Source organism: Macaca thibetana, chromosome 8 (genome assembly GCF_024542745.1).
Source record: "Macaca thibetana thibetana isolate TM-01 chromosome 8, ASM2454274v1, whole genome shotgun sequence".
In the NCBI taxonomy this organism is placed as follows: Eukaryota; Metazoa; Chordata; class Mammalia; order Primates; family Cercopithecidae; genus Macaca; species Macaca thibetana.
Window position 1 is genome coordinate 21144773 of NC_065585.1, and position 27662 is coordinate 21172434.

The following is a 27662-nucleotide window of genomic DNA, read 5'->3' on the forward strand; positions in this document are numbered from 1 at the left end:
GGTTTTTAGATCAACTTTTGTGTTTCTACATGATTTTCTACTGGTTATACTTGGGCCCAGTTTAATGTCATTTAGATCCAGGACTTGGATGCATAATTATTATAATTAATAAATCTGTAGAATTTTGCAGTTTTAAAGCATTTTCATATATTATCTCATATTACATCCATGCCAAAAGCTCTTCTAGGGGTAGAGAGTGTAACAAGAAGGGAAAATCTACTGACATTTCACTTATAGTCAAAGGCTTGGAGGCAGAAATGATGAAGAGGAAAGGAGTCATTAGCTCCAATGGGATTTGGGTATTTTCTGTTGATTTCATTACCCATGCTCTCCCTGCCTTCCTTTCAAATGACCACTCCCATTAAGATTTTTTTTTTTTTTTTTAAGACAGAGTCTCATTCTGTTGCCCAGGCTGGAGTTCAGTGGCGTAATCTCGGCTCACTGCAACCTCTGCAACCCAGGTTCAAGCAATTCTCCTGCCTCAGCCTCCTGAGTAGATGGAATTACAGGTGTGTACCACCACGCGCAGCTAATTTTTGTATTTTTAGTAGAGACGGGGTTTCACCATGTTGGTCAGGCTGGTCTTGAACTCCTGACCTCGTGATCCGACTGCCTCGGCCTCCCAAAGTGCTGGTGTGAGCCACTGTGTCCATCCAAGATAATAAGAATTAAGAATGTACTGCATTTTTTGAAATAATTCATTGTGTCAAAGTGCCTACAGGTAAGCAAATGCTCCTGTCCTGTGCACTGTTCATTTGAGTATAAATTGTTACCTCTTTGGAAGGCAATTGGTGACATGGAAATTTTAAATGCATATACCTTGTGACCCAGTTATATACTATTGTAAGTAGTAGCAAAAGGTTAAAAGCATTTCATATTCATTCATGAAAGACTGACTGGTTTAGTATATTATGGTATATCAAGGCAATGAAAAACTCTTCAGCTAGGAAGGCAAAATGGGGATGAGCTGTACCTCCCCATAGGGTTTTATTTTCAAGATACTTTGTTTTGTGAAGAGTCCAGAACAGTGTGTATAGAATGCTACCATTTGGGTACAATATTTCCTTGTATTCTGGTACTTGCTTGAAGTATCTCTGGAAGGATACACAAATTCCTAGTGAGAATGAATGCTTCCAGGGAGAGGACTAGGGGATTGAGGATCAAAGATCAGAGGGAAACACATTACTCTATATCATGTTATACTTTTTGTCTCTTTTACCATATTTTTTTCACCACGTAATATTTTTATTTTAAAAGGAGAATTTAGCATGTATGATATTTAAAAACCTCTCTGAGATTTTCCTTTACAATTTCTACACAGCTTAGAAAAACGTGACTTTTACTTTGCAAAGCAGTATGCTTGTTTCAAAAACAATAATTAAGTTTCCAATGCCTCTGCCAGGAAAAAGAATGTGTATCTTCTCCCTAACTCATATTCAATCAATTTATTGGCTATAAACCCAGGGCTTATAATGGATGAAAATAAGCTGATAAGAAAACGTGTGTTGAAGACATAGCAATGAATTTAAAATCAGGAGAAATTCCTTGCCTCTCTTTTCCATGACCTTTTCGTGAAAAGCTTTAGGGCGCTGTGTTTGTAAGGAGAATCAGTGAGTTTGCCATGGGCTTAACTGGGGGCCTGGGAGGGAGGCAGGAGGGGCACAGCTCTTCTGTTTGACTGAAGGATCCTGCAGAATGGTGGTGAAGAGAATCTTAGTGCAAAGGCTGTGAGTGACCTCCATGACTTACTTCATTATAAAATGGGCTGTTGGTTCCTTCCTTCACTGTGCTTTGCTTCTTCTCATCCCCAATCTCAATAGTCACAACTGGGTCAATGTTCTCACCCACCAGTTGGCGAGCCTCGGTGATGGTTATAGCAATCTACAACACAAAGCAGTGTGGACACCATTCCGGACATTGCCATCCATGCACACAGGAAGCACTGGGGGAGGCTGGGCAGGAAGAGCCAGTCACTTACTTGATAATTTTGGGATCTGACCTCCCCATCATGGATCTTAGTCAACAGTTTTGATCTATTAAAAGAAAGTTTAATATATTTGTTTCATCAAGGAAGAATATCCATAAGTCATGATAATATTCTCCCAAGTATTTCTAAGTCCTTTCATTTAATATTATTACATATTCTCTCTACATCTCTGGGGGAGATAAGTATAAGCAGACAAATGACTTGACCTCTGAGTTTTTTCATCCTAAAAATGGGGCTTATAATAGCATTTCTGAGATGATTGCTAGAATTAAATGATATAATGCATATAAAGGTTTAACACAGCACCTGGCAAGAATAAATGTCAGTCCTTTTTATATGATTATCAGTATTTTTTAAAATTTTAAAATGAGAAACTGAGATGCCTCAGCAAATCAGTGGCAGAGCTGGGTCTAAATAAGGAACTCCCAGTCTCCTGCTTGATTCCATACACAGACCACTCTGCCATGTCCAATAGATATAATCATAATTGCTTTTGAAAGAATTGGTAAAGGAAAAAATTGAAAGGAATAACTAAAGATACCATCTCCATGAGCTTTCACATTCCAGGGGATTTCATTTATCTGGACTGTCACAAGTAATTGTAAACAGATGTGCAACACCTGGGCATTTAGAGATGGATAACAACAGAAAGAGATGAAGAATTCCTGTTGTCATAGAAGCTGAAATCAGTGGGAAATGAACTGAGCTTGAGTTCCTGTTGCATTTTGTCCCCTTGGTTACTAACAATACCGTGTTGCATTTGACTTCATCCCATTTCTGCTAATTATAACTGAGTTCAATAGAGAACAGATTAAGTTAGTAAAAATCTCAGGGTATTGGAGTCAGACTGATCTGAGTTAGAATATTTGTTCTCCCCAATTTTTGACTTTAGTTTTAATTTCTGTAACTGAAAGTAAAAATAAGAATTCCTACCACATAGGGTTACTCTGAGGACTCAAGGAGACAATGCATGTAAGAAAGGGTAAATATCATTTAACTGGTTCATCAATAAGGTGGCAAATTTGTACTGGTTATTTATTATGTGAAAGTCCAGTGCTAGATTCAGGGGAAAAACAAAAATGAATAAGCCATCTTCCTGGTCCTTGAGAAGTAACAATCTATCATCCATGGGAGAGAAGACAGAATTATATTAAAAAAGAACTAGTAGGCAAGTGTAAAATGTATCATAGGGTAAAGAAAATATGACAGAAGAGCTGTTGAGAAAAAATTCTTGAGGACCAGGGTACACAACAAAGATTTCACTGCAGAGGCTGGATTTGAATTGAGCATTGGTGGGTGGATAGAATTTCAATTGCTGGAGAATGTTCTGACCAAGGAAAAAGAAAAAGGCTGTTATTCCTTATTTCTCTTTCTCCTGCCTTCCTCTACTCAATGCTATCACCCTGGTGAACTGAATGGGAAGAAATGCCTTGAGTATTAAAAAATGATTGAAATCCCTATTCAGAGACTACGGTAGAGGGGTGGTGGTTGTCAGGGTGCAGCAAAGGAAGGAAGGAGATATTGCAGTGAGTAGGTGTGTACACATTTCATGTCTTCTTTTGAGTGTCAACTTCTGAGTTACCACCTTCTCTAATTCCCTCTGCCCTCTAACCCATATATTTGCACCCTGCCATCCTGTCACAACCCAGAAACAACAACTCAGGATCAGCCACATGGGGAAGCACTAATTTGCTTTATTGATAGTAACAACTTTGAGTGGAAAAGAAAGGGAAGGGTATGAGGAATTATCACAAGTGAGATATTGACATAAACAAATATGGTAGACTAGAAAGCATTGTTAGCCCCAGTCACTGGCTTCTCTGTATCCAAACTTGTTGCCCTGTAACTTTTAGTCTCTTCCTACTCTTATGTGGGCTGGGCTAGAAAGTTGTATTGGTCAACAGAAGGCAGCAGAAATGACTTTTGCCAGTTCCAAGCCTACACCTCAAGAGACCTTCTGTATTTCCACTCTCTTAGAACCCTGCCATTGCTACCATTGGAACAAGTTCAGACCAGCCTGATGGAGGATCTGGTATCATGTAGAGGACAGCCGGTCTCAGCTGAAGCAGTACCAGGCCAGGCTACCACCAACCAACTCCTAAACTAGTCAGCAGAGCTGCCAAATGACTACAGAAACATGAATGATGCATCTGTAACTATCTGGGATCAGCAAAACTATCCAACTAATTCATTAGCAATAATAAATGCTTACTATATTAAGCCATAGATCTGGGGGCTGTTTGTTACACATCATTGCTAACTGATACAGCAAAATGCATGCAGAAGGCCAGCTTGTTTTGACTTTTTGTTGGGTAGCATAAGAACCACCTTCTGATTTGAGACAGACAAGAAGCTAAGATAATGAGCACCTTGATGAATCAAAGAGCAGGTAAGAGACAGCTCCTGCTGTCATTCCTGAACTGTGAGTGACATGAGCAACTTCCCTCAGGAGATTTAAGACCAGAAGCTTGTAGAACCATGATCCTGGCCTGATGAAGGCTGAATAGTATCAGCCTTCTATGGCCAGTCCCTCTATGGCCAGCACTGCCATAGAGAAAACTGAGCTGACACAGTCTTCCTGCCTTAGACTTTGCCTGCCTGTAGACAGTGACTATGTCTTACTCTCCTCTCTTCTCCTAGCACCTGCAGAGGTGCTTGGCACATAGGAGATGTTCAGCAAATGTGTGTTGACCACCTGCATCCATACTGTACCTTCTCTTTGGAGGAGCTGAGGAGACAGGAAAGAGAGAAGCATCATCATGGACCAAATCTCCTCTTGGTCCTTCCTGGTGAGAAGGCTCCTCCTGTGGCGCTTCAGTGTCACCTTGACTATCTGTAGAAGAAAACAAAGGAAGAAAATCCTGTGAAATTGACACATGGTGGCAATCGAGCCTCTATCTTATGCCAGCCGGTGGCAGGCACCATAAGTAGTACAAGGAGACTAGAAGGCAGACTCTACCAGCATAAAACTTAACATCTTTTTGGCAGAAATGCCAGATACATCCTTCATTTTTCTAAAACTTATGCATCTTCTGTTTCCAAAAAAGAACAGATTTATGTGGATGGGATTGTGAAAAGAAAAATCAGATTATGAATCTAAAGTGTAAACTGAAAATAAAATCCTAAGAACCCCCCCCGACCCAAGGGGACCCCAGAAAAATCTTAAAAACTGAGTTTTTGGCCAGGTGTGGTGGCTCACGCCTGTAATCCCAGCACTTTGGGAAGCTGAGGCAAGTGGATCACCTAAGGACAAGAGTTCAAGACCAGCCTGGCCAACATGGTGAAACCCCATCTCTACTAAAAATACAAAAATTAGCCAGGCATGGTGGCGGACGCTGTAATTCTAGCTACTTGGGAGGCTAAGGGAGGAGAATCGCTTAAACCCAGAGGGGTGAATGTTACAGTGAGCTGAGATCACACCACTTCACTCTAGCCTGGGCAAAAGAGCGAAACTCCATCTCAAAAAACAGAAACAAAAAAAAAAAAAAAGAAAAAGAAAAAAACGCAAAACAAAAACTCTGAGTTTTGGCAATGATGAGACAGGAGGTCAGGCATACTTCATTATACTTCCTTTTTGTGGTTTAGACACAACAACCGACCAGCATTAATGTTGAAATAGAGATCATAAGACTGACAAAATGGACTCTTTGTGGCAATAAGATACCAAATTACAAACAGGACCTAAAGTCATGACAGGCAAAGGTTAAGTCATGCACGCCTACACTTAAAAAAAAAACAAAAAAAAAAACCTATGTTCTAACTGCCACAGGTTTTTCTTTTTCTCTAGCAGCTGCACAAGCACCAGCCTCAAGATAAGCAATAAACAATTTACTGCTTGCCCACCACTGACAGACACTGAATAACTGACTCCCAGCCCCTGTTCCAGAAGCTATAACTACAGCTTTAATTAGACAAGAGACTGACTTCAGTGACCTTCTCCTGATGAAAAGATCACAGACAGGCCGGGCGCAGTGGCTCACGCTGTAATCCCAGCACTTTGGAAGGCCGAGGCAGGCAGATCATGAGGTCAAGAGATCGAGACCATCCTGGCCAACATGGTGAAACCCCATCTCTACTAAAAATACAAAAATTAGCTGGGCGTGGTGGTGTGTGCCTGTAGTCCCAGCTACTCAGGAGGCTGAGGCAAAAGAATCGCTTGAACCTGGTAGGTGGAGGTTGCAGTGGGCCCACATTGCGCCACTGCCCTCCAGTCTAGGGAGACAGAGGGAGACTCCGAGACTCTGTCTCGAAGAACAAAACAAAACAAAAACCCACAGACCATAGACTGGTTCTGGCTGTTTAAAGAGTCTGCACACTTGAGTGCTTTTGTTTCTTAAAAAGATCTTTTTACATATAGGGCCTAATTCTAATACATTTAAATATTAAGTCTCCACTCCAAGGTAAATATTGGTCATATATAACATGCACATGTGTTTAGTACACATGCATCAAGACCACCTTCATGAATATTCATAGCTCCTCCTGTAACCTGTAAATATTTATATCTGGCCAGCCCTTTCAGTTTGAATTCCTGTCTTACTCTTCCGTTTCTTGAAGTGTCTGTCTCTGCGCTCTGTGGGAGGCTATACTTCCCAGACCATCAACATGGGCACCTGGCAGGCCGTAACCCTTCATAAAAAATATAAAGTCTACTTTCTAAATTTATAAATTGTATGGTTTAAGTTAACAAAAGACATGTTTCAAGTCATGGCCTTGCCGCAGTGGAACTTCAGATGCATCATCTATTCTCTGAGCCTCATTAGCAAAATCTGATGTGCATGAGCATCATCTAGGAAGCTGCTAAAATGCAGATTCTGATTCAGTAGGTCTGGGTGGGGCCCAAGATTCTACGTTTCTTTTTATTTTAATTTTTTTGGAGACAGGGTCTTACTCTGTCTCCCAGGCTGGAGCTGGAATGCAGTGGCAAAATCTCAGCTCACTGCAGTTTTGAATTATTAGGCTCAAGGACCCTCCCGCCTCAGCCTCCTGAGTAGCTGGGACTACAGGCACACCCCATCACACCCAGTGAATTTTGTCTTGTTAACATTTTTTTGTAGAGACGAGGGGGTCTCTCTATGTTGCACAGGCTGTCTCAAACTCCTGGGTGCAAGGAAATCTCCCACCTTAGCTTCCCAAAGTGCTGGGATCACAGGCATGAGCTACCATGCCCAGATAAACTCTGCATTTCTAACAGCTAGATGCCAGACAAGGTTATTCCTGCCGTCTGCAGGTCAATTTTGAGTAGCAATGTGTGATATTCGGAAAAGATGGCCAGTCCTACTCTCTGAAGCCTGTAAATGTTACCTTATTCAGAAAAAAGGTCTTTGCTGATGTGATTACATTAAGAGTTTTGAGATGAAGTGATCCAGGTGAACCCTAATTGCAGTCACCTGTATCCTTAAGGGAGATTTTGCATAGCCAAAAGAAAAAAAAATGGGGGGCAATGTGACCATGGAGGCAGAGATTGCTCCATGCCACAGCAATGCTGCCACAACCAGAAGCTAGAATTGGCAACCAACAGATTCTCTGGAAGGAGTGAGGCCTGTGATTTTGGCCCAGTGATACTGATTTCCAGCATCTGGCCTCCATAACTGAGAGAACACATCTGTCTTCTTCTAAGTTACTGAGTTAGTGGTAGCTTGTGACACACTAGTCTAGGAAGGATCAGTTTCCTAGGAAGCCCTAGGAAACAGTACACACGCATTAGGAAACTTAAATGAACAGATAATAAACATATTCCTTAGAATCTTTTCCTCTCCACCCTAGATTCTAATTTAATTCATCTGGAATGTTGCTTGAGATTGTTGAAATTCCCCAGGTGATCCTAGATGTACAGTAAAGCCTGAGAACCGCTTCTCAACCAGACTTTAGGCAAAAACGAGAGTGGCTGAGCCTTCCTAATAAACCGAGAGACTCTGCATGATGTGGTTCAAAGACCTGAATCCAAAAGATTTGGGTTCAAATTCCAGTCCTTCCACTTTCTAGTTCTATGATTTGAAGGAGTTACTTCTCTCAGCCCCGTTTTCCTCATTTGTAAAACAAGGCAAGGTTAACATCATTTACCCCCACAGGTTTGTCAGGAAGATTAAACAATCTGTATGAAGCCCTTAGGTTTATACAGGGTCTATGGTAGACATTCAAGTCTATGGATTCCCAGTTGCATGACTTGAACAAGTCACCCAGAATTTCTTGGCATTTTTTTTCCTTGCCCATAAAACAAAAGAAATGGGCAAGAAAAGTGGTTTTAAAATTTGTTAAAGCAACAGAATCCTTTTATAAATGTAACTTGATATGGAACTTCAGTATATAACACAAGCCTGTTTATATCACACTGTTTTATGTTCCATGGAATGGAATGCGGACAGGGGCTTCCTGCAGACTGTCACAGCCACCACCTTCAGACACTCCTGAAGCCATGGTTCAGAATCCCAGGGATCCAGGGGACTCACCTTTCAAACCCATCCATTTAATACTTTCTAAAGTACCTTCCAGGTTTGATGCATGTTGGTTCTCTGATTGTAAACAGCAAACCACACACAACAGTACTGCATCCGAAGAAACACAGCCATGTCCAGGGAGCTCATGCACATAGACCAGGCCTTGTAGGTGCTCAGTAGCTACAGAGAGGATCTCTGCATGCATGGAAGTCTGCTTTTATTACCCTTTCACTCAGGAAATAAAGACAAGCCCAACACTACAGAGCTGACAGAAGGAATGCCAGTGCCTGGCTGTGCTCCCTGAAGGAGCAAGACAAAATACCTGCTCCCCTCCTTGACTGCAAGGGCCTTCAGGCTGGGCCTTGCTGTCAAGTTTCAAGTTTCCAGTGAACATTCAAAGACACCTTATATATGCAAGAAAAGGTGCTAGGTTAGATGCTGAGGATGCAGGAATTAGCAAATCACGTACACCTCCCTCTAGGGGCATACATTCTGTACATTCTGGAGGGTGAGACAGACCTCGAGGTAGAAAGGCAGTCAGCTAAAGCTTCTTCTACAGCATTCATTCACTAATTTATTGAGTTACTACTTTGTTCTCTTCAGTCTCTCACCATGGAGCATCCAGGATGACCTTATAGAAAACAGACTGTGTCACTTTTTTTAAAACCCCTTAATGGTTTTCCATTGCAGTTAGAATAAATCTGAAGTCCATACACAATCTGCAATTAGAGACCTGCCCCATCTGGTTCTGCCCATGCTTCCTGCCCACGTGGCCCTCTCACCCACTTCATGCGCTGTATCCACAAGGCCCCCTTTCAGTTCCATCTAACCTCACAAGCTCTCTGCTGCTTGGAATTTTTCACAGGCATCCCCTCCCCCTGCACTGCTCTCCTCCCTGCCCATCGCCCAGTGGGCTCCCTCTCATCCTTGAAGTTGTAGCTTAAATGTTACCTCCCCGGAGAATTCTTCTCTGCCTGCACTGAGAGACTCCCCAGCAGCCCACTGTCTGTTTTGGGGTTTTTTTTTTTCAATAGCACTTTTCTCAACTTACAATGCCATTAGTTACCTCAGCCACAGTCCCAATAGGTAACAGATGGTATAATCAGAGTAAGATGATTTGAGGACATTTTACAAAGATGTTTGTGTAGGAATACCACAAAGGGTCTTGTCATCATCTGGGGCTCGCAACAGCCAAGCTGTTGCCACTCCTAGGCACCCCGCAAAATTAGCAGAGAGAGCGAGCAGTTACCGGAACCCCGAAGGAAAGGAAGTCTGGTGGGGTCAGCCTCCCTGTGAGAAGCAGTGACCCTCCTGTAGGTGAGGGACAGGGTCACCTGGAGCCTGACTCATGCTCCTCCCTCCCACACCTCCTGCTGGGGCACCCCATTGGCCACAGCCAGCCCAAAGGCAGAGGGTAACAGACCTGGTCCATGCCCCCATAGAGGACAGAGAGCAGCTGGCTAAGGGTGGAGAATAGAGCCAGAGGGGCAAATAGAAAAGTCCTGCACAGAGCTGTCCTCCCCTCGGACCATCCAGTCTTTGCCATTAGATTCCTAGAATTTAGCCCAGGGCTGACACTTAGACATTCCACTAATACATTTTGAATAAATGAGCAAATGGATGATTGTGAGAGGTACCCAATAACTATTTGTTGTGTAACTAATGGCTAGGTTAGGGTAGGGTAAAGAGAATTTTAAGAATTTAAGATGTAACTATGATGCCTCAAAATACACAGATAAAAAAAGCAAGAGACTTAGAAAGTTTCCAAACATTTCACCCCAAAAAGCCATAACTTTCCAGGCCAGGTCAAGAAGGCAAGACCAAAGTCTCTGTTCTGTGGGCTTTGTTTCTTCAGTCTCCCACAGGGCTGGCCTGTGGACAGCAGGATGGATGCTGTTTGCTTTCTAGGAAGGGCCGGGTTCCTCCCTGCGCTGTTTGCTTTGTGGGCTGCAGACTCTAGAATGAGCCACAGGAGCAAACTCCTCCTCTGAAATGCCTGTGGTCAACTGCCCTAGGTATCAGGTAGCTTCTCAGGGAGGGCTCTTAACTGGTGGCCGCCCGTGGGGTAGGAAACCCAGGCTCTGATGTAAGACTCACCTGGGATCAGGAGCCAGCTTCTCCACTTACTAGCTGTGTGACTTGGGGCAAACCACTTGCCTTCTCTGAACCTCTGTTATCAAATGGGGGCAACAGAATCTACTTTTCAGAGTCATGAACGATATATGTGAAGAAAAAGCAGCAGAGACCTATTAAATGTGTCATAAATACTAGTTTTCATAAGGTCCTAGAGGGAAAGGACTATGCCTGATTCGACCTTGTGTCACAAGGCCTACCACAGTGTTATAGTTTCAAAGACACCAGGAATAACCCCAAAGTCTTTTCCACACACTCCCTGGTACAGTTTCACTGAATCAACAGGAACTTTTAAGCCTTAAGCCTTGTCCCCACTGAAAATGCAATGTCCCTCATTATCAATCCAAGGCTCTTAATCATTATCAATACCTGTGTGTAAATGAGTTTCCATACTTTTCTACCATAAGGATAGGTTCTACCTGAGGGCAAGGAGTGAAGTTGTTACAACATATGGCTACAGGACATCTGCAGTAGGTGGCAGTGCAGCAGGCCCCCCAGGAGACAAGAGGGGTGAATTAACGAGACCCACGGTACAATTTTGATTTAGGAATGGTCCAGAAAACTAGCCTTGAGCTGGTTTTTAATCAAGGCTATGCAGCAGGAGAAGTCTCCAGAGGACCACCCCATCTGTCCACTTGGAAACCATTGATCCAATTTGATTCAACAAACACTGAAGATCTACCCAATGCTGGGCCTGGCCTCTACGGATGCAGTTCATGCTATAAACTCAAGACTTTGCCCTGTTGGAGAAGGAAGTAGCCCATTCTAAGAGCAGAAAGTGAGATAGCCTGGATTTACATCCCAACGCTGTTGCTTCCTGGCTGTGTACCTCCCATGCTCAGGGCCGGCCGGCTTCATGGATATGTGGTCTGTGCAGCCATACAGGACCCCAAGCTCAGAAGAACCTCATTGCACTTGGCTTAAGCTCTGCTGTCACCATCTTGACACTTTTAATAACTCCTTAACAACCGCTGTGCATTTTTATTTTTCACGGGGCCTTGCAAATGCTGCAGCGTCTCTTCCACACGTTATTTACTCTCTCTGCATCACTGTAAACTCATTTGTAAAACCGAGGTGACAATACCTACTGGGAATCAGTGGAAGGATTCAATGAGATGATGTGTGTGAAGCCTCCCCCACAGTAGCTGCGATCCTCTTATTTTCAAATTCCTGCTTGATCCTCCCCACAGCTGTGTGAGATCAGCCCAGCAACCCACATCATGACATTAGACAAAGGAGAAGCTGAGACTCAGAGCCACCCATCCTAGGTCACAGGACAAATAAGAACAGAAACAGAGTTTGAACCCTGCTGCTGCTTTCTCACGGGGACCCCTTCCATCCCCACTCACCTGTTTGGCCCAGATGACCAAGGGCCTTGGGGGTTATCTTGGGCCCACACCTGGGACTGGCAAGACCTAAAGGGTCAGGGGGCGGCACACTCACACTCCCCCTCACTCCCATTGAGAGGGAAATGCATTTTCAGCCAAGCAGGGGTCCGCTCTGTGACACTCACAGGCCCCAGTGGTCAGCGCCCCACCCCCAGCCTCACCTTTCGCAGCCTTGTTGGCTAGGATTAACCCCTTCTCTGCCTTATTTCTCTTCTTCTTCAGCTTCAGCCCAAACATCCCCTTTCTGAAAGAAGAAAAAAAAGAAACAATAATAAAAACTGAGTCATTCAGGCGTGTTAGGAGAAGGTAGACACACAAACACACCGAGCTTCATGAAGGCCATCAGCCTCCTCATCCACCCAGGATGGGGGCAAAAGACAAGTGTCAGGGGCACCCAACAAGCTCTCCAGGGAGCTCTCCTTTTGCAGAAACCACAAAAATCCCCCCCCAAATTGGAATCGTGAGGTCCACCTGGAATTGCATGTAGGTGAGGCAAACTGAATACTAATAGCACTAGCTGACATTTCTGTTTCTCCTGGCTCACCAGGCACTCTGCTAGGCATAAAAAAGCAGTCACATTGTTTAATCACCACAGCAAACCTCTCCTGCCCATCTTGCAGATGAGGAGCCAAGGCCCAGAGAGGCCAGGCAATGTTTCTAAGGTCACACAGTTCTGAACAACAGAGCTACCACTGGATCCCAGGCCTGCCCGATTTTAAAGTCCAGGGTCTAACCACTGGGCAACCGCAGCCTGTCTGCTCCCTTCAGCAGAGTGAACACTGTTACCAGACCTGGGCTCTCGAGACCAAGGTCAAGAAGGCCTGGAACTTGCTGAGGTCCCACCACAAGTGCACAGCTCAGCTGACACATGGCACATGCCCAAAATGTCCCCTGCTATTATCATCATTAGCCATGAGCAGGAAGCCATTTCTAAGCCTTTCTCCCCACCCTCCACCTGCCCCCAGATGGAGTCTTGCTCTGTTGCCCAGGCTGGAGCACAGTGGTGCAATCTCAGCTCACTGCAACCTCTACCTCCCGGGTCCAAGCAATCCTCCTGCCTCAGCCTCCCAAGTATCTGGGATTACAGGGGCCCGCCACCATGCCTGTAAGCCTCCTTCTCATCACAGGAAGCTCCCCAGTCCATGGTCTCTGACAGATAAGAGCATTCCTAATGCTCTGCCAGCCTCCCACAGAACCCCTTTCTGAGCTAGGGGACTGCTGAGAACAGGGCTCTGGGACACAGACGGATGAAACTGGGCTGGAGGAAAAGTCCTGGCCTTGACGCAGGCAGACTGGCCAGCCTTGGAAAGAGGAGAGGAAGGAACAAGGAAGTGAACATTTGGAGGCAAAGGGAGGAGATGGCAGCAAAGGCTCAAACCCCATTCAGTGAACATCTGTGGGCCTGGAACGTGAAAGGCAGTGGAACAATCACAGTCTCCCATTTTGCTTGTATGTTTAGGACTTAGGATGTGTGGAGTGCAGTAGTTAAGATCAGCCTCCACAGTCGGACTGCCTAGATTCTAATCCCAGCACTATCTCTGCAACTTTCAACAAGTCACTTAGTCTCTCTAACCTTCAGAGTCCTCAGGTGTGAAATGAGATAATAAATGGAAAGCATTTAGCACAGTACCTGGAACATACTATCTGCTCAATAAACCTTAATTATTCTTATTGTCCTAAGGGTAAGATTAAGACCAGTGAGTGGAAGGCACTAGGAGATAGATGTTCACTCAACTCTTTCACTTATTCTATTCACTGATTTGCTCACTTATTCTATGTATGTCCTGCTTTAATTCAGATAAGGAATTAAGGAGCCCCCACATCAGTGCTGTCTGAACAGTGGAGTGAACTGCTTTGGGAGGAAATGAGGTTCCCATTACTGGAGGTGTGCAAGCAGAGGTCTGAACACCACTGTTAAATGATGTTGTAGGGAAGACAAGCATCAGAAGGGGGGACTGGCCTAGGGGAATTCAGGGGTCCTTTGAGACCATGAGATACATTAGGATGGAAAGAATGGACTCTGAAAGCTCCCAGATGTGGACAGGACCCCGAACTCCTTGGGTAAGACCAGTACCTGCCTGCGCCTCAGTTTCCTCCTGTGTATAATGGAAATAACTGCTCTATAGGATTGTTGTGAGAATAAAATGAGGTAACGTAGCAAAGCACCTAAGACAGCATCTGGGATATAGAAAGTGCTAAATAAGTGCCCTTGTTGGAGGTAGCATTTTCCCCTTTGATTTGCCATCATCCTCTGATGAGAACATCATCCTATGTCTCCCAGCAATCTCTGGAGAACATACAGAAGGACGACTTCCAATAACAGTTTTCACGATTCTGTTTTCAAGGGATGCTTCCCAAGCCAGGGACCTAAAGCCAGTACCTTCCCAACCCTGAGTTGGCATTTGTGGTCCCCAGGTGCCCCCTGCCATGAGCAGTTCAAAGATGCAGAATCTCACGTTCCTGGGAACCTGGCCAATGGGCTCTGGAGGCTGCTTGAAGCAGCTAAATGACTTCCATCCACAAATAGGGAGTTGCTAATAATAAAAGACAGTATCTGCCAAGGAGACATAAGGTTCCTTTCGGGAGCTGACATCCTCGTCATGGGTGGCCTCAGCCTTCTGAGTTCTCCTGTAGGGAAGCCAGTGCCTGAGGCACTGGGGCATGGCTGAAGATGCTGTCATGGGCCGGGGAAAAGGAAGAGATGACCCACCTCATAAAGACAGGCACCCCTGCCCTTCTGAAACCGAGAGCTCTGGACCCTGCTGCCCATTGGAGTCACCTAAGGAAGTTTACAAAAGTACTGATGTCTCAAACCAACTTCAGAGATTTTTAGTTACTCTAGGGCAGACCCAGTGTTGAGAAGCAGTGGTCTAGGCACAGCTCAGGCCTCCTGAAGAGTAAGTCAAATAAACTTCCAGGAATGCCCAAAGGATTTACAACCAGCGTGGCCCTCTTGGGTGGGCTGATGTTAGTATCACAAACACACAAGGTTGTTTGCCTGAAACTGTGAGTCAGTCATCAAGGGCACACCCAGCATGACTCCCAGCATGAAAAGGTTTCTTAATGAAAATTGATTTCTTCTCCACAGCCTCGTGTCGTCAAGCAGTAAGAGGAGGCATGGCTCACCAGCCCAGAACGATCTGCCACTGGCAGATCAGGCGGTAGAAAATGAACCCGTTACACAGGGCTCAACTCGGGCACCTGCCTGAATTCATTGTTAGCTCTAGAATTTGGGGTTGGATACTTAACTCAGATGCATATTTCTTCCCATGTGACACAAGGACATTTCTTACCCAATTCACAGGGTGATATTAAAATAGAAAACAATGTTTGTCAAGTGTAAAGTATGCTACAAAGTGTCACAATATTGATAACAAGGAAATGTGAGTTTGAACTTTTGTTTTGTTTTGTTTTTGTTTTTTGAGACAGAGTCTCGCTCTGTCGCCCAGGGTGGAGTGCAGTGGCGTGACCTCAGCTCACTGCAAGCTCCGCCTCCCAGGTTTACACCATGCTCCTGCCTCAGTCTCCTGAGTAGCTGGGACTACAGGCACACACCGCCACACCCGGCTAATTTTTTGTATTTTTAGTAGAGACGGGGTTTCACTGTGTTAGCCAGGATGGTCTCAATCTCCTGACCTTGTGATCCGCCTACCTGGGCCTCCGAGTTTAAAATATTTTTACACCTGTATAAAGCACTCGCTATGTGCCAGGAACATCATTTTACACACATTGTCTCCTAGGATCTCCACAGCATACCATGAGGAAGATGATATTATGATGCTTTCTGACAAAGGAGGGGCTTTCAGGGGTTTCCAGACAATGTATTGGGATCAACCATCAAATCAGGAAGACTTACCTGGTAAGTCACTAGGCAGCTGCCACCACATCCCTGACCTCCTCTACTCTGTAGAGAATTCCAGCATGAGAACCCTCCCACTTCACAAAAAGTATAGGGCTTTCTGGTTTAGGATCATAATATCTTCCCAGCGTCATCCCCAAGAAAAGGCAAGAGGTACACAGGAACCCCCATACCAACCTGGTCTCCTCAGGGTGAAAGCTACTGCGACTCCGATATCTGTATCCAAACAATAAGAGTATTAAATGAGGTATGTGTTAGATTTACTCAGCACGTTCAGGTGGCATCACTCAGTGTTTAACCATAGGGCCTGCACTGCAGGGAGGCAGCCAGCCTGGCATAAGAAAGGGGGACTGGACTGCTTGAGTGTGGGTCTCGTGCAGGCCATTTTCTAACTATGTCACTGGAGCTGGCCCTGGGACCTCTCTGAGCTCCAGGCTCCTCTTCGTTCCTCTTGTTCAGGAAGTGGCCATAAGGTTAGTTCTGCTTTTTCTCACTGGGATGTTACACATATGACTTTATTGATCCCTCATGCTGAACTAGTAAAAGCTCTACACATAGCTAATTTAATGTCATGTCCGTGGCTCGGCAGAGCCAGGATTAGAAAATTGCTTGCAGCCAGAGTTGCCATGTGTTCTCCCACTTGTGTCACCAGATTCCCCTTCTGCAATCACCTTCTCCACCTTCACTGCAGAATGGAGGCAGCTCAGGCCAAATGGCCAAACACTAAGTTACTTGTGTCAACAGCATGCCCAGTACTGGCCCATGCTGCTCTCTTCTCCACCTAAGAGGACTCAGGATGCAGGTTACCCGTGCACCTCACCTTCCAAACCCAAAACCATAATACCCAGTATGGGGCGGGGGGTGGGGGGGACTTCAGCTGAGAATTTATTTATGCGAAATCATTACAAACTAAAAACTATATCTATGTATTTGATGAGTTCTTTTCATCCAAAGAATAAATTTGTATATAATGAGGTCTATCTTAAAAACAAAACAAAATCACAAAATTTTTCCACCATTCAAAGGTTATCTAAAGAGCCTTTGGGTAAAGTCCCAGTAGCCTGCTGGGAAATACCTTCTTGAGGATGCTCTAATTGGGTCCTAATCTTTCTAAGACTGGGATATATTCATTAACGGCAAACCACTACACATAGAAGCAGCTGTGTTGCAGAATTCAATAGAAATTGTTAAAATATAAAACCATGTGACACCCTGCCTTGCCATGCCTCTGTAAGTCTCTCTTTCCATGATCTTCTTATCAAAACTTACTTATTCAATGTTCTAGTTCGTTAAGGCAATGATACCCCAACTTTGGCTACACATCTAATCCATATGTGGGTAGCTTTCTAAAACTGCCCCACACTTGACCAGATCCCATCCCCAAGAGTATGATTTCACTGGTCAGTGATGGGACCAAGGCTCAGTGGTTTTTAAGCTCCCCTGGTGATTCTAATGTGCAACAGGTTTCCAAACCCTTGTGGTTAAGTAGACAGTACCGATGAGCTATCCTCTCAAAGAGAAACCTAAAGGAAATTTAAAAGAAATTCTTAATCAAAAGGAATGATTAAATGTATTAAATTCAGAATCTTTAGTAGATACATTTGGGTACACTGCACTTTACAATCCACCTCCACTTCCTTTCCACTCAACCTCAACCCCTGCAATTAGCCCACAAAATTGGCTACCTTCTCTACTTATACACAGGATTAGCTCAGCCTTGGAGGAACAGAATGCTCAGGTTCAGGAGAAAAACAACAATCCTCTTCTGGATCAAAAATGTCTCAAGCAAGGCTAATGGCCTGAATGGATGGGCCCTGGCTCCCAGTCTCACTGGAAGCAGTTCATTCTTGCCTAATGTGTTTTGAAATCCTTTTATCTCGTTGTGATAGTAGGTGGATGTTTCTGTGTTAGCCCCTCATTTTGCACATTATAGTCTCCTCAACCACTATAATCAGCTTCAAATATCACAACTCAACAGTGATCGAGAATCTTAATATTTCACCTGCAAGAGTCAGCTGCGTCTAGGAAATACACCTCCAAGGATGCTAATTAATTTCTCTTCCTGTGGCTTCTCTGAACCAAGAATGACTCAGGAATAATTCAGAGCCCCACTGTGTAAAGCCCATCCCCGTTAAGCCAGCCTCTCGTAGCCCTTCAGAGAAATTTGCTAAGTGTTCGAGGGCAAAATGGCAAGAGAGCAAGGCTGTAGGACTGCCCCAGGAAAATGGAGGCCTTCTTCTTGCATGCTTCCTGCCCACGCTGGGGCATGCCAACAATGCCCACGATAGAAAGAATCCTCCAAGAGTTGGGGGATCTTTTTCAGCCTGGGGTCACTGGCCTCCATCTTCTCCTGCTCCTCGCCCTCTACAGCTAAGCATCAGCACATCACACATGATGGGGCTGTTTAAAGTGCGAGGAAAATAGAAAAACAAATATTGGCAAGTCAACAATGCAGTACAGATAGGACTACTAGATGCCCCCACTGCAGCCTAAAACTTCCTCTTGCCTGGGCCCCTAACAAAATGGTTCGTCTTTCCTATTCCATCTTCTTTATATCCAGGTGAATTAAAGCCCTACTCTTCACTCTCCTAAACATCAAGAAATCAACCTTTAAGCCAAAAATAGACTACAGACCACTTCTCAGCACTTGGAATAAGCAGATCTTTCTCCCTTTGTCCCAGCATAAATGAATCTTCAAACTCCCATCTTTTTTAGGCTTTCTGCTTTTTCTTCACTCCCCAAACCTTCTTCCTCCCATATATTGCTTGATTATCTTTTGGTGGAATTATTAGAATTTGGCATTAGGTTTACATTCCTCACTTGGGAAGGGTTAAGGTCCAAAGCTCTTATTCCCATATGGTCTTTCTTCCTTTGGGTCTACCTGTCCACAGAACATTTGTATTCTACTTTCTGCTCTGCTGTGCAAGTGGAAATAACCACTGAGCAGGGCTTCTCCTCCCTGCAGCTGAGTGGGCAAGTCCATCTGATTCAGAGGGAAGTATTCGAAAATCAATCTGGACTCTAGTCCAAGCAGCTTCCTCAAATTGAGCTTCACCAGCAATTGAGGTAATATTTTGATCCTTAGTGGATGTCTGGGTTTCTTTCTCAATTGGTTTTGAATGTCTAGGGTAAAGAAAAGGGTATGGTTATAACCTCAGGAACACCAATACACTGACTAATAACAGATTTTATTACAAATGGGAATCATTAAACTTCCTAAACTTACTAAGAGAGGATCTATGAAATTCCTCTGAACCTCATTTTTTTTTTTTTTTTTGATGCTGTGGACATTAAAAATAGGAGAATGGGTACTATGTTAAACTAAATTAAACTACTACCTTTGCTGCAGGATTGTCAGAGCCTTGTACACTGTGACTCTCCAAGAGGGTGCTGTTGTATTCAGACTTTTCCAAATGGATTTGAGCACCACAACTTTATCATTAAATATCTATTAATATCTTCAAGAACAATACTTAGTAGTGCAGAGAAGGAGAATCCTGACAACTTTCAGTGTTCTTTTTTCTTTTGAAGCTTTCCTGAGATGAGCAATGATCAAGGATGACTGGGGAAATGGAGGAACTCAGGACATCTCTCCCATGCATTCCCTCCTCTGTGTCCACAAGGCTCCTGGTGCTAGTTCAAACTTCACTGTTCTGTTCTGCTTCTGTTCTGCTTCTGTTCTCTCCCTCCTGAAACCTACTCTCTATTCCACAGCCATCTTTGCAAATCAGAAGAACAGAGAATTTTCTGAATCTCACAAACAATATTTACAAAAGTCCTTGAGTCAGTATCATACCAATATAATAAAATATCATATCATATCATATCAGTACACAATGTAAATTGTCCTCTGATATTAAAAAAAAAAAAAAGGAGACAGGATGCCTGCTACTTCCCTTCTATTTAACATTGCACTGGAGGCCCTGACCAACTCAATAGTGTCTGTCTAGTTGAATTAGTAACTGAATTTAGCAGGATACCTGGAATCTCTGGGACACATTTAAAGCAGTGTGTAGAGGGAAATTTATAGCACTAAATGCCCACAAGAGAAAGCTGCAAAGATCTAAAATTGACACTCTAACATCACAATTAAAAGAACTAGAGAAGCAAGAGCAAACACATTCAAAAGCTAGCAGAAGGCAAGAAATAACTAAGATCAGAGCAGAACTGAAGGAGATAGAGACATAAAACACCCTCCAAAAAATCAATGAATCTAGGAGCTGGTTTTTTGAAAAGATCAACAAAATTGATAGACTGCTAGCAAGACTAATAAAGAAGAAAAGAGAGAAGGATCAAATAGACACAATAAAAAATGATAAAGGGGATATCACCACCAACCCCACAGAAATACAAACTACCATCAGAGAATACTACAAACACCTCTACGCAAATAAACTAGAAAATCTAGAAGAAATGTGTAAATTCCTGGACACATACACCCTCCCAAGACTAAACCAGGAAGAAGTTGAATCCCTGAAGAGACCAATAATAGGCTCTGAAATTGAGGCAATAATTACTAGCCTACCAACCAAAAAAGTCCAGGACCAGGCAGATTCACAGCTGAATTCTACCAGAGGTACAAGGAGGAGCTGGTACCATTCCTTCTGAAACTATTCCAATGGATAGAAAAAGAGGGAATCCTCCCTAACTCATTTTATGAGGCCAACATCATCCTGATACCAAAGCCTGGCAGAGACACAACAACAAAAAAAGAGAATTTTAGACCAATATCCCTGATGAACATCAATGCAAAAATCCTCAATAAAATACTGGCAAACTGAATCCAGCAGCACATCAAAAAGCTTATCCACCATGATCAAGTGGGCTTCATCCCTGGGATGCAAGGCTGGTTCAACATACACAAATCAATAAATGTAATCCAGCATATGAACAGAACCAAAGACAAAAACCACATGATTATCTCAATAGATGCAGAAAAGGCCTTCGACAAAATTCAACAGCCTTTCATGCTAAAAACTCTCAATATTAATGGGTATTAATGGGACATATCTCAAAATAATAAGAGCTATTTATGGCAAACCCACAGCCAATATCATACTGAATGGGCAAAAACTGGAAGCATTCCCTTTGAAAACTGGCACAACACAGGGATGCCCTCTCTCACCACTCCTATTCAACACAGTGTTGGAAGTTCTGGCCAGGGCCATCAGGCAGGAGAAAGAAATAAAGGATATTCAATTCGGAAAAGAGGAAGTCAGATTGTCCCTGTTTGCAGATGACATGATTGTATATTTAGAAAACCCCATTGTCTCAGCCCAAAATCTCCTTAAGCTGATAAGCAACTTCAGCAAAGTCTCAGGATACAAAATAAATGTGCAAAAATCACAAGCATTCCTATACACCAATAATAGACAAACAGAGAACCAAATCATGAGTGAACTCCCATTCATAATTGCTTCAAAGAGAATAAAATACCGAGGATCCAACTTACAAGGGATGTAAAGGACCTCTTCAAGGAGAACTACAAACCACTGCTCAACGAAATAAAAGAGGACACAAAACAAATGGAAGAACATACCATGCTCATGGATAGGAAGAATCAATATCGTGAAAATGACCATACTGCCCAAGGTAATTTATAGATTCAATGCCATCCCCATCAAGCTACCAATGACTTCCTTCACAGAATTGGAAAAAACTGCTTTAAAGTTCATGTGGAACCAAAAAAGAGCCCGCATTGACAAGACAATCCTAAGTCAAAAGACAAAAGCTGGAAGGATCACGCTACCTGACTTCAAACTATACTACAAGGCTACAGTAACCAAAAGAGCATGGTACTGGTACCAAAACAGAGATATAGACCAATGGAACAGAACAGAACCTTCAGAAATAATACCACACATCTACAGCCAACTGATCTTTGACAAACCTGACAAAAACAAGAAATGGGGAAAGGATTCCTTGTTTAATACATGGTGCTGGGAAAACTGGCTAGCCCTAGGTAGAAAGCTGAAACTGGATCCCTTCCTTGAAAAATTAATTCAAGATGGATTAAAGACTTAAATGTTAGACCTAAAACCATAAAAACCCTAGAAGAAAACCTGGGCAATGCCATTCAGGACATAGGCATGGGCAAGGACTTCGTATCTAAAACACCAAAAGCAATGGCAACAAAAGCCAAAATTGACAAATGGGATCTAATTAAACTAAAGAGCTTCTGCGCAGCAAAAGAAGGAAACTACCATCAGAGTGAACAGGCAACCTACAGAATGGGAGAAAATTTGTGCAATCTACTCATCTGACAAAGGGCTAATATCCAGAATCTACAAAGAACTCAAACAAATTTACGAGAAAAAAACAACCCCATCAAAAAGAAGGATATGAACAGACACTCTCAAAAGACATTTATGTAGCCAACAGACACATGAAAAAATGCTCATCATCACTGGCCATCAGAGAAAAGAAATCAAAACCACAATGAGATACCATCTCACACCAGTTAGAATGGCAATCATTAAAAAGTCAGGAAACAACAGGTGCTGGAGAGGATGTGGAGAAATAGGAACACTTTTACACTGTTGGTGGGACTGTAAACTAGTTCAACCATTGTGGAAGACAGTGTGGTGATTCCTCAAGGATCTAGAACTAGAAATACCATTTGATCCAGCCATTCCATTACTGGGTATATACCCAAAGGATTATAAATCATGCTGCTATAAAGACACATGCACACATATGTTTGTTGTGGCACAATTCACAATAGCAAAGACTTGGAACCAACCCAAATGTCCATCAATGATAGACTGGATTAAGAAAATGTGGCACATATACACCATGGAATACTATGCAGCCATAAAAAAAGATGAGTTAATGTCCTTTGTAGGGACATGGATGAAGCTGGAAACCATCATTCTCAGCAAGCTATCGCAAGGACAAAATCCAAACACTGCATGTTCTCACTCTCTGTGTGGGAATTGAACGATGAGAACACTTGGACACAGGAAGGGGAACATCACACACCGGGGCCTGTCATGGGGTGGGGGGAGGGGGGAGGGATAACATTAGGAGATATACCTAATGTAAATGACGAGTTAATGGGTGCAGCACACCAACATGGCACATGTATACATATGCAACAAACCTGCACGTTGCACATATGTACCCTAGAACTTAAAGTATAATGATAAAAAAAGTCAATTGTACCTTTTATACCAAAAACAAAGAATTATAAATCAAAATTGGAAATAAAAGATTTTATAATAGCATCAAAATTCAAAAACTCAGGAATAAGTCTAAGAAATACAAATAAGACCTATACTCTGGAAATTACATAATAAGATGAATGAATGAATATTCTATGCTTGTAGATTGGAAACTGCAATGTTAGAAAGAGGTCAAACTTCCCCAGTTTGATTTGGAGATTATTTACTATATTTGCTTTGTAAAAATTTTCAATTCATACACTTAGGATTTGTGAGTATGGCTTTTTATGTTTATATGTTATGCTTCAAGATTTAATTTTTAAAAAGAATAGATTTTCAGACTGAACGCCCTGGCTTTGAGAATCAGTTTAGCCACATGCTAATTATGCAACCTTGAGTAAATCCTTAACCTCGCTGTGCCTCAGTTTCTTCATTTGTAAAATGGAGGATGAGTTATGTCTCTCTTACAGGACGATCAAGGATATCAAATGAGATAATAGAGACAACATACTGTTTGTAAACACTGAAGTGTTACATCCTACACATGTTAATTAAATTTAAAAACCAACTCAACCTACTATGAATGTCTCTTAGGGTTCTCCACACTATAGCCTCAGTTCACCAACGCAGCACTTGACCTTCAAACCCTGTACTCCAGTCTGATGGACAGCTCCTCCTAAACTCATCACACTCTCTTGTCCATGAACCATTGCTCACCGTAGGCCTTCCATTGAAGGCGACTTCTCCAATCTCTACATAGCAATACCCAAATCTTTCTCCTAGGCCCAGCTCAACTGCCTCCTTTGATGTGATATGTTCTCCAATTTTGCAATGGAGCAACAAGTCACTCATTCCTCTGGACTCCGCTAGCACTTTGTTCTTATCTCTATTATATACTTATCACGTGGATCATTACAGTTACTTGAAAAAACAACCTTCTCCTTTATTAGATGCTGAGCTTTTGAAGGCAACAGTCATGCCTAGTTTACATATGCACCCTCAGTATCTAGCACCATGCCTGGCACATAGCAGGGCCCAATGAATGTTGGATTATGGATAGATGAATGGACAGATGGAGTCTACAGACAGAAAGCTCCACAAGAATTCAATGGAAGTTCTTTGGTCCTATTTAAAAATGTATCACATAACAAAAAAAGAGTTAAAATCATTCCAAGTCTGAGAACACAGGCAGAAGATAATAATCCTAATATTAATCTTGGAAATGAGGAGAAAAAGGAAATTATTCACTCTGGGGCCTGAAAAACAATTTGTACTCTGTTAATAGAGCAGCAGCTCTGGCTGTCACCCAGCCTCAGTCTCCATCCATTTTTTAAAATCATTTCCTTTTCTAATGCAACCTCCTTTTTTCTTTCTCTTCATCATACCTACTTTTTTTTTTTTTTGAGACTGAGTCTTGCTCTGTTGCCCATGCCAAAGTGCAGTGGTGGGATCTGGGCTCACTGCAACCTCCACCTCCCAGGTTCAAGTGATTCTCCTGCCTCAGCCCCACAAGTAGCTAGGACTACAGGTGCGTGCCACCACACCCGGCTAACTTTTTGTATTTTTAGTAGAGACGGGGTTTCAACATGTTAGCCAGGATGGTCTCTATCTCCTGACCTGGTGATCTGCCTTCCTTGACCTCCCAAAGTGCTGAGATTAGAGGCGTGAGCCACCGCACCCAGCCCCTAGATACCTTTTATTGGTTGGCTATTTCTCTACAACCAGTCCCTTATGGTCATTCAAAAAAAAGTACACAGAGCCTTGTTGCGTTCCAGGCACTGCACTAGGCCCTGCCATTTTGGTCAAGAAGAGATGAAATAATAAAGTCATTTCTATGTCTGACTTTGTGCAGAATGACTACAGAAAAAAAGGTTGAGTTCAAGTAGGAGTTGGAAAACATTCAGTTGTTTGAATTGGGAAGGATTCTAATAATAAAGTCCAGGTGCCTCCACCAAGGGTTCAGATGTGGGAGGAAGAGAGGGAGGACTGAGTATGTAACCAGGAGGCCCAATGTGGCTACCACCACTCCTCTCATACCTGAGGGAATCCATTTTTATGTTTTACATATTAAGGAGTTTGAATAATATGTGAATAAACTTAAGTTTGAAAGTTTGAAAACCACCAATCAAAACCAACCTGTTCAGCCTGGGCACAGTGGCTCACACCTGTAATCGCAGCACATTGGGAGGCCAAGGCGGGAAGATCACTTGAGGTCAGGAGCTCGAGACCAGCCTGGCCAACATGGCAAAACCCTGTCTCTACTGAAAATACAAAAACATTTAGCTGGGTCTGGTGGTGTATGCCTACAATCCCAGCTAATGAGGAGGCTGAGGCAGGAGAATCACTTGAACCCAGGAGGCAGAGGTTGCAGTGAGCCAAGATCGCCCCACTGCATTCCAGCTTGTGCGACAAAGTGAGACTCCATCTCAAAAACAAACTAACTAACTAACCTGTTCATTAAACAGATAGCAAAATTGAGGTCCAGTCTAGAGAAAAGAACGAACCAGTTCAAGGTCATAAAATCTGTTCATTGGAAGAGCTAGTACTTCTGGATGTTCCCTTATCCTGTGTTTAGCCACTAGGAATGCTAAGACCTAAGCAAGCATCAACCCCCCTACAACGCTTCCTCTCTAAACCTAGGCCAGGTGACCTGTGATAACAGATACACTTTGAATCCCATTCAGTCAAAAATTGACTTTTTTTCCAATAGAGTTTCACTTCAGAACTCCTATACATTACATAAAATGTTCCAAGGGGTTAAAAGTGACAGTCTAATTATTTTTCTGTATATACTAAAGATGTATGAAAGGAAGTTCATATCTGTTAAAAGCAAAAGCAGTTCAATGTTGAAAATGAATGACTATGTTATTTCAAATGTGACCTGCAAAGGATCTGACTTTCTTTGCATGTTTGAGTTCTTTAATAGCTTCTATAACCAAGAGGAGGAAAAATTTACTTCACTCAAGCTGATTAGTTCCAAGAATAAAAGCTTTAATTAGCACAGTCAAATGAAGCTCTCTAAATCAGTTAAAACCTGCAATATAATGAGGCAACTCAATGCAATTGCTCACAAACAGCTTCCAATCATCCATACCTCAGACATGACTTTTAAAAAGTCTCCACCAGAAATTTATTGCTTCAGTTTTCATTGATGTCCTGCATAGAAAAAAATAAACCTGAAGGCTCATCTGTCAACCCATGCAATCAAACATAACTTTGAAGGCATTTTGGAGAGGCTTTATAAAATAACTTATCTTCAAGTGAGCCTTTTGTGTGAGATTTACAGGGCCCCCACAACAACAGCATCCCATCAAACCTTCTCTCCCTCTCTGCACCAAGGCTCTGCTCAGGTTCTTTATAAATTACTTTTGCAGAAGCTGAAGTTGGAGCCTCTTGAACAGGGGGAGGAGCTCAATCCTGTCAACTTCTCCAGGAGTCACTATCCTTGAGATTTCAGCCTCAGCTCAGGGTCAAGATGTATTGTTTCCCAAACACACAGGAGCTTCCCAGTCCAGTCCTCTCAGTCTCAACTTGGAAACACAAAAGGAGGTCTAAAGTCATGCCTGGTCTCAGGCCTTGAACTCAGGGAACACAATAAAGATTTGCTACTGAAGATGATAAACTCACCAACTGCACAAACAATGAGGAAAGCTTCATTGATCCCCAATCTATGATGGGAGCAAAATCAGAAATGGAGAAATCCATATATTGAACTTACACATAAACGTGATGCAACACTTCCCGTACCTGCTTAAAAGCTCAGCCTACAGAGAGACATGTGTCACACATGTAAAACAAGGAGAAGGATGGAGCCAAGACCCTGAGTAGATAAATTGTGCCTACAGGTCCTATTCGTACAACGCTTTACACTCCTCCAAGCACTTTGCCATATATGGAACTCTAGCAGAAGCCCTGCGAGGGAAAAGGAGGCTGACAGTATTTTCACAGCATACTGGGTAAGACACAGGCCCAGGTCTGGTTACCCTCTACCTCATATAGTGTGTGTGACCCAGAGCAAAATGCGTAACTTTTCTATGCTTGTACTTCCTCATCTGTAAGATGGGTATCAACTAGTACCTACCTCATAGAGTGCTAAGGATTGAGAGTGTGTGTGTGTGTGTGTGTGTGTGTGTGTGTGTGTGTGTATCACTTAGCTCCTGGCATATGAAAGAAAATAGTTACTATTCTTATTTGAAGACAAGAAAACAGGCTCTGAGAGGTTAGACAACTTGCTCAAAGTTACCCAGTTATGAATTGGCCAAGCTGAGGGCAGAGCTGGGTCTTCTTGTTATTGACTGAATGCTTCTCCTTCTACACCACACTGGGATTGAGCCAATATACAGTTGTTCATTATATATTTGATAATAAAATGGATGACTGTGTGTGTTAAATATATATTAAATATATAATATATATAATAAGATGAATATATTTGTTAAATATATCTAACTAATATATTCATTCATTTTATTATCATTATTCAAGTTGCTCTGGGACAGTCATCATAGCTACCATTCACTGAACATGTAGAATGAGCCATGCATTGGGCTAAAGGCTCTATATACCTTTTTTTCCACTTAATCCTTCCATCAGCCATCTGAATGGGGTGTTTAATCTCTTTTTCAGATAAGGAAATTGTAGTCTAAAAGGTTAAGTAAACTGCCTAAGGTCTCAAGGCTTCAGTAAAACCGTGAC

At 42.9% G+C, this 27662-nt stretch overlaps 1 protein-coding gene across 1 annotated transcript in view; it reads right to left on the reverse strand.

Annotated features, from left to right (window-relative positions):
• Positions 1–27662, reverse strand: part of FER1L6 (fer-1 like family member 6) — a 286778-nt gene that overhangs the window by 157442 nt on the left and 101674 nt on the right. The window contains exons 2-5 of the mRNA XM_050801779.1: positions 12107–12189; positions 4700–4820; positions 1979–2033; positions 1750–1881 (exon numbers count right to left, since the gene is read on the reverse strand). Of these exons, the coding sequence (XP_050657736.1) occupies positions 1750–1881; positions 1979–2033; positions 4700–4820; positions 12107–12182 (384 nt within the window). The 5' untranslated portion in view covers positions 12183–12189. The remainder of the gene's footprint in view (positions 1–1749; positions 1882–1978; positions 2034–4699; positions 4821–12106; positions 12190–27662) is intronic.